Consider the following 8,468-nt stretch of genomic DNA (forward strand, 5'->3'; position numbering starts at 1 on the left):
ACATGGCGATTTGGAGAATCCTCGTAGTGATAATCGATTTGCAACATCCGGTGGCGGCTCTTCACCCTTTTCGCGAACGCATCAGATGGAGGGTTACGTTGCAACTTGATCACATACAACTCGATCTATTCTCCCTCGTACACAAAGTATGTAAGTTGACACTAAAACGAGATTAGATCGCTTAGGTTAGAGGCTATGTGATGTGAGGACAGCGAAATAAGTTTCCATGGAGGAACTTACCTTGCTTTGCGCTCCTCCACACACTGTTTCGCCGAAAATCTGGGAATTATCGACAGCGACAGTCGAGTTAATTCATACTCCACCATACGGACAACTTCGCAGTCTTAAATGTAAGGTCACTGCCTAGGATCGATTTAAGTCGGGATTCAAAGTTAAATCTGCGACGACGGAAAACGTATATGAAGGTGCGGTATAGAGTCATTAAGAGAATGTTGGGAACTGAATCTGATGTTGTTGATATCATGAATTTAATTGTTATTGAAATCATTACCTTTCATCACATTCGTCAAATTTCCTCAACCATTCGAGGATTGCAAAGTTAGGACTGATAAGTAGGAAGAAGTTATTTCCGCGACATCATTCAGCGATTAGTGGGGTAATAAACTGGATTATGACGGTGGACCAGGACTCTTAGTATTATACAAGTATTTCTAGGAAAGTAAAGTACTATTTGCATATTTACCACGCCGTGGTGTGCAATGGAGCGCACTACGCTGGAAACTGCTTGTCCAGTCCAGTTATGCACTTCAATATGCAGAAGAAAGAAAGTGGTGCCTTCGAGAAGTCACACTATGGCACTTAATCTGAACCTGATAAGTGCCAATGTGTTCACTCTGAGAAGACGCATAGTTTCTTCTAAACTGGAAAAGCTGAGGATTTGAAATCCCCAAAACGCTAGTTTTTTCATGTTATTGTTACCGTAATAACAACCATTCGCTGTAACTTTTTGTACATACTCAATGGGAGCTATTTATTTTAAACTTGATGTAACATAGCTTGACTGTGAAGTTCAAAAGAGCTTCAAGATGTCCGGAACTGGGATCCAGGAATTCCTACTTCCTGGAACCCATTTTCGGACATGGCTCCCATTCCTCCCGTTTGAATCCATGATCCTGAACGTCGGTCATATTCTGAACCACACTGTCTTATTCAGTTCACTTTCGCCACTCACTGGTGCTCCTTCTGGATCGGCATCGTTGGATGGTCACTATGAAAAACTACAGACTCCTAACATTTTGCTCTGATTCGGAGCCTACGTTCTTTGTTAATAGCCATAGCAAGATTCTTTTCATATTCTGCATATATGGAAAGATAATCCTAGGATGTTTCTGTGGGCATCATATAAAAATCCTTTTTATATGATGCCCACAGAAAATAACCAGTTTCGTCTTTCATTATGGCTCGAAAAGTTCACTGAGTATGTACAGTACTTACTTAATCTGACTTATGGTCGGGTCAAAACGACTTAACATTCGGTGCAATTGCTTAAGATGCACTCGAAGCGGCGCCGTGGAACGAGCAGTTGGAATCGTGCTGAGACTATCACTAGCATCAGTCGGACTGCAGTGGTGAGTTGAACAAGCCAGGAATCCACCACGGTTACACCCGCTCCTCCAAGCTTCGCTTTTGAGCGCAACCCCTTAAACAATCGCACCGAGCTCGAAATCATTCTGACCCGACTATGTGTATTAAGTAAACCATACTCTATGCAGTTAATGCTTCATGTAATAAGAACTTACATGTAAAAATTCATTAAAATGAAGAAAAAGAAGTTGTACGGCATTTCTCTGAGTGGTTCCTGCACATCTCATCTCATCTGCACACACCGGGGTTTTTTTTCCCCACAAACTTCCACAATTCGAAAAGAACTAAGTACTTTGTTCCACCTCATCATTTCCGTCATCAGCCACACTTTTATAGTGACACTTGGGTTTGTTTCCTTGTATCCTCAAATGGTAGTCGCGTCAACCAGAGTAAAAAATGTCTGAACCCTGATGTTTGATTGTGTTCTCGAACAAATAACTGCATCATCCTACTTCACGTTTAAAAATGCGGAAATTTTTCTATTTGTCGTGTATACTGTATATTTATTGGATCTTATTAAACACTAACGGGGTTATCTAGGAGTAGTGTCAAAAATTGGGCGGAACCAAGGGGCGTTGCGAGCCAATACTCGTGTGCTGTAGGGAGGCGTGGAAGAGAAACCGCTGTGGTAGAAGTCAGTCGAACTCAGTCTCTCTGACTGCTATGCAACGCTTATTGTTGGTCATCGCAACTATATTTTCGGTTTTGGCGAATTGCCAAGGAGAGCAGCAACATTCCGTGGAGGTACGGTATTAAGGTGTTTAAGCAACTCAATCCACTTTTCTATACATTTGGAATTTGACAACAACAAATTCTATATTTATAGAAGGATGTAGGAAGGAGAAACTAGCTTAGTTGGCTAAGCATAGAAGATAACTCAACTAAGCTAGTTTTTCTTACTTTCTCCACGCTTGCGCTGTACTTTCTACACATACAGTAGCTGAATACTTTTTAGTATAATAAGCGAGGTTCATAGCTAATAAGCCGTTGCTTACGACTCCAAAATTTTAGGAAAATTTAGTTAACCGAGCAAAATACTTGGGATCACTGTTCCACAGGATGCTTTTCCTCAAATACATGCATGACGGATAAATGTTTTTCTTTCGTATTGAACAACAATCAAAATCCAATAACAGTCATTGTTGTGACATTTCAATGGGCTCGTTAGCGTCTCCGTTTTGCTGCTTTTCTCGTCTTTTCGGAAGATTTTATTCATTGAAACTGTCTGACTTTCACTTGAGGGATTGATTAAAAGATGCAGCGGTATGTCAAGAAATTGTCCTTGATAAAGATGCTTAGGCAGTAAAATCCCTTTCGCTCGTCTTTTTATCGCTAAAGGATAAAGGATAGAGCGCTTCGTGTTGTCCAGTGCTTTGCTATCATCGCATTCACGATCAAATCGGAATCGTTTGAGGTTTATATCACACACAGTGACTCGCGGGAGCAGTTTATATTTCAAATCAGTGTTTTTAGCTTCCCATTTGATTGAACTCGAAAGAATAGCTTGGTTACCAGACTACTGCGGGGTAGTACGTTTATCGCAATATTTAGAATACCCTTTTGGGGTAATGTTTAGAATCGCAGTCCTTCCACTGCGTAATACCCGCCCATTTTCCTTTGGCGTAATATTAGACTTCTTTCATTAGATTTCTTTCAACAGCTGGCTTTGCACAACTGTAGTAAGAAATACTGGAACGAATATTACTGCTCCCTACGAACGAAGCCCTTTGCGAATGAAGCCCGTGAAGTTGTTGCCCATAACAATGATTTCGTAGTAGGAAGTAAAGTGAAGGATTTAAGTTGTAATTCTTTTAAAGATAGGACTGGTTTCAAAGCTGGAATCCCTCCAGAAGTGGAGAAAGGGACTGGGACGTAGCTCATAATTACATATTACAGTGAAAACGTGCAACTTGCTTTCACATCTAGAAAAAAGAGTGACTTAAATAGCGGATACGTATAACACTATCAATGTGGGGACTACCTATAAGTTTCTTGGATTTTGAAGGTTGTGCTTCTACTTCATACTTGAGGAACTAAGTCCCATCTCTGCCTAAAGGTCTGCTCCACGAGAAATCGCGTACTTAAGTAAACGAAGGACGTTCTCTCGCCCAACGTGGATATTACTGAAGGTTCCTCTACTCTGTAATTTTGGTTATTTTTGCGTAGCACGTCACGTCCCTCTTTTACTCCACCACTTCGCATTAATCCTCCTCGAGTAGCAATTCTCTTCTACTTTACACCCAATTATTGTATCTTCCTCACAGCAAATTGTAGATTCAACCTTCTTTGACTCGTGACATACAGATTTAAAGTCTTCCTAATCATTTCCTAACAATTGTTATCAACATCCAAAGTTGCTTTTTGTTGAATACAACGACTACATCGACAGTTTCCCCTTTATCAACCTGATCTGAAAGGATTTGTAAGAGAGGCGTATTCATTTTAATCCTTCGAACGTATAAGGTAGAGTAAAAGTTCTGTAGAACGTACCATGTGTCATTCATTTGTTTGTTGTTTCTCCTATATTCGAAAATGTAATGTAGATATCTTTTGAGGAGAACTTAAAGAATTAGTCTATTCCTTTTTTCCGACTTATTTGTCGCTTGTACTAGACTCGTAATAAGAAATTGTGTGGACCTACAAACACTAGTGTTACGGTATTCTTAAAATGTCCTATCCATCAATATGATTGGCACATGGTATGTTCTACAGAACTTCTACTCTACTTTATACGTTCGAAGGATTAAATTGAGTTCGCCTCCCTCCATCAGTTCCTACACAACGTGATGTTGTCCATCGTTTTAGTGAATTGCACTGCGCGCGACAATGATAATAAAATAAAAGTTTCCTTAAGTGTTATGCTCGCAAGCGTAACGCTTAATCCCGCTCGATGTCGCTCGCAAGCGTGTAATGTACAATAGTATGAAATAATGAATGTGTATTTGGTGGGCGGAAGAAAAGTGTTCGTAGGGCCGGTAGTGGTAGGTTTGGTCCAACACTTATGAATAATGCGCTATGCAATTTCGATAATTGGAAATGGTAGAGTAAAGCATTGGTCCGTAAACGCAACATAAACAATGAAAGCAATAAATCACAATGAATAAGTGTGATAAGTTCACAAAGACAGCTTTTCATCGTGAACTTATCACACTGAACACAAGCTTTCTTGATAGATAAAGGCTTTTTGATGTTTTGATTGGAAATTTCAGGAACAATCTTCTGGTAGATCTTTAATAATCTTCAATGAATATAGGAAATTTGTATGCTTTCCAGCGAAATAACGTCTTTGGACTATGAACCCAATAATGGTCTTCTTGCTTGAAAGTGATATTCACAAGTTTTTTTTCTCTGACAGTTGGTTAGTTCTGCAGCAGAAATACAAAAAAAAATTTATGGAGAGTATGAGTAGAAAAGAAAGAGAAAAATGTCTATGGCCTTCAGATCACAAATGTAAATGCAGACATGCTTTATGCCTAAGGAAAATAAGAACTTCTGTTTGTAGAAAAAAAAACTTTCATCTCACTAGACTGTCGCTGTACACTGCATTGCAACTCTGATCGATCATTTTCTGATTTCAGAACCGATACTTCACTGATGATGGGATAACCGGTGACTACATCCCCTACGATATGAAAGGATTTGTCACAAAGAGAAAACAGTAAGTGAACAGAAGGTATGCGAGCTGTGCTAGAAGAATACGAGACTTCTTTGCTCCAGAAAGGGAGCAATGTTGGGTAGACGATGACAAAATGTAATTGGTTAGTCCATCAAAAACGCAGAATAAAATTGAGAAGAATCCCACATACAACTAGGTTATTTACAACCTTCTGTAAGTGCTTAGAAAGATTTAAAAAAAAAGTTATTGGTGTTTATCAATTCCTTTTGTTTGTTTAATTCCAACTCAGAAGACTCAGAAAATGTAAGTTGTGTTGCTGTTTCACGCAAAATTAGATCGTAAAAAGGAGCAGCTGTTCTCAAAGGTGAACAAGATTCGGAAAACGAAGAGGAAAATCTAACAATTCTCAGGCAAGAGCTGATTTTGTGAACGAAGGCTTTGCTATACAGAAGCGGAAAGAGTTGTTAACCTTGTTTTTTTTTTGATAAGATCGTTTTATTCAAAAAAGAACCGGAGATTGAATGTCTTTATTCTTCATTTTGGGAAAAGTTCAAAAATGTTCCCTTTGAAGTTTGGATGTTCCAACATAAAATTACTGTGGTTGTTCAAAATATTTAAGGCATTCAACAGCCTATGGAGATTCGAATTTCGCGCGAAAATTACATGACAGTCGTTACTTAACCACCGCAGCTTTAATGTCAACCACAAACAAGCTGAAACTTTAAGTCACATACACATGAGTCTTACAGTATGCTTCTAATATGTAGCAAGAAACATTGTTTGGAAACCTATCTAGTGCATGTCCTTTTCTAGCGGCTTATTTTTTCGAAGGAACAAAGAAATCTTTGCATTTGGGACAGCTTTTTTTTTACTACAGGAGAGCTCTCCATCCAAAAAAAAAACATACATAGTCGAGTCAAAAGGACATGAAGCACGGTGTAGTTGCGGAAGCGGGTGCGCACGAAGCAGTGACGACAGCGGTTGGAATCGAGGTGGGACCATCGCGAACTGCAATGAAAATGTGGTGCCAGTAAGGGTTCCAATACGCGAGCGCACCCTCCTTCACAAATGCGCAGAACTTCATGTCGTTTTGATCCTGCTATACAATATATGTATGTACATCCTGGATGTCAGAAAGGAAAAGAATCAATCCTACGTATTGACTTAATTGAAGCGAGATCGAAAGTTATGAGAAACGACAACAGATAACGTCATTGAATTTCCTTTTTATTGACGTAACTTGTCGGTAATAAATGTGAAGCAAGAGCCAAGAGTGTCTACACTCTTTATTGCAGCCAACCTTTGGCGTCAGAGCCTGCAAAGTCATTGTATTTGTAACATATCTTCTCAAATGAACGAAAGAATTCAGAACAAGTTATCATCTTCAAAAGATCATATCCTAACAAAAACAAAAACAAGATCATATCCTAACAAACAAAAGGGCCGAAATCTTTTTCGTTACCTAACTAGCCGAATTGCCGCAATGCACCAAGTGATAGAATAGCTCCGCAAATACTGACGAACTAACTACCACCCGCAAATGACACCGTAGATCAAAATGCGCAAAGAGTCAGTTGCTTTGTCTCAGTTATTCACACTCGATTACAAATTAAAGGCATCACCCCACGAATCCGGGGTGGTGCGGGTTTCAGGTGGGTTTTTCTTAAACGGGGTAAAATTATAAAAAAAGGAGAGCCCCCCTTTTCTCTTTTTTTTTTAAAAAAAAAAAAAAAAAAAAAAAAATTCCCCCCCAAAAAAAAAAAAAAAACCCCCCCCCCCCCCCCCCCCAACAACCCCCGCAGGCACACAAAAAAAAAAAAAAACCCTTCCCAACACAACCCAATACTAAATTTTAAAAACCCCCCAAAACAAAAAAACACCCCACCCCAAAACCCCCCAAAAAAAAAACCAAAAAAAAAATCTACTATATGTCGTTTTCGAATTATAAGGTTCCTCCGTGCTCTTCCATAATCTACTTGAGAAACATGCTTAACCATCAAAAATAGGTCGTAAAGAATGAAGGATGAAGTGGGCGGTACAGATCAGTTCCTATAAGAACGCGGGTTTTGGACCATCGATTGATCGTGCAGTCACTGCCAAAACTCTTACCGACTGTGCTACATTTGCCAGAAAAAAAAGGTAGTAAATGAAAATTGGACTGAGAACTATTCGAGAGGTCTACCCATTATGGAGACATTCAGAGACTTAAAAAGGAAAGAAAATATGGTTAAAATAGACGACATAGTTCAATTCAAAGAAATTGTCTAAGGATAGAAGAAAGAAAGGATTAAAGGCAAAACGCGAAAAAATTCTCCTGCTACGGATCTCTCCACCTTCGAGAAGGTAGGTAGGGATTGTGTAAAAACCTTCCATCAGAATTACTTTAGCGCTCTCAAAAAAAATCATTATTCATATTATCATCATAACTCGTATTTGTCATTTAATCGCTTTTGCTGCCTCCAGAGAAAAAAATCGAAATTAAGCAATAGGTGGTCTGTAGTGCTACGTTATCCTGAGCCTGGTTTCGTCGGAAAAATGACAAATTACGTAAGTTGCTAGAACGTTTGTTCGTTTTTGATGCAAGTGGATTTTAAACCGTGTTGCAAGCCGCAGCTAAAAGTTGCATCTAACTCTGCAATCCGTCTGAGTGGTTTTGATTTAAGTAGGAGGCGCAGCGAAAGGTGGCAAGACGTCTTTGACACTCGATGTTTCATCTTTTCCAATTATTTCTTCAATATTTAGTCTAGCCTTGAATTAAATATCATACTATAATTCGCAGAATTTCATACACTCACCTGAGATCTCTCTGACAGAACATCATAACATGGGATCTCCTTTCATTTTAATATCCAAATCTCCAAATTTTGTCCCTGAGATACATTCCGTTGGGTACTCGCGGAACTTTTATGACTTATGTAAGAAAAAATTGAGAAGGCAAGCGAATACACACAGGAACACAGAAAGGAAGAAGAGTGTACGGAAACTTATACAGAGACAGAGGAAGTGCTAAGGAAAGTGTGTAGAAACAACAGAGAAACTTCATTTCAGATTCTATGCATGGGCTGGGAAACGCAGCGTGCCAGTGATCGATAAACGAAAGCAATTCTACGCTTGGGCCGGCAAGTAGATCACACAGATATCAATCAAATCGATACCAGCAGCATACCGACTGATAGACCGAATTCATCTGCGAATAACTCTTCTCTGCTATGTTCAGTGGTTAATGTTAAATTTTAGTTCCGTATAT

General features: G+C 39.2%; 1 protein-coding gene across 1 annotated transcript; it reads left to right on the forward strand.

Moving 5' to 3' along the window:
• Positions 1-2,268: 2,268 nt before the first annotated feature.
• On the forward strand, positions 2,269-8,348 carry RB195_008252 (uncharacterized protein; the record flags this gene model as incomplete). The annotated part of the gene is made up of 3 exons (XM_013437968.2): positions 2,269-2,349; positions 5,184-5,263; positions 8,270-8,348. 3 exons carry the CDS (start codon positions 2,269-2,271, stop codon positions 8,346-8,348), a joined length of 240 nt encoding a protein of 79 aa, XP_013293422.2.
• Positions 8,349-8,468: the final 120 nt, after the last annotated feature.

The sequence above is a fragment of the Necator americanus genome, chromosome III (genome assembly GCF_031761385.1).
Source record: "Necator americanus strain Aroian chromosome III, whole genome shotgun sequence".
NCBI classification, from domain to species: domain Eukaryota; kingdom Metazoa; phylum Nematoda; class Chromadorea; order Rhabditida; family Ancylostomatidae; genus Necator; species Necator americanus.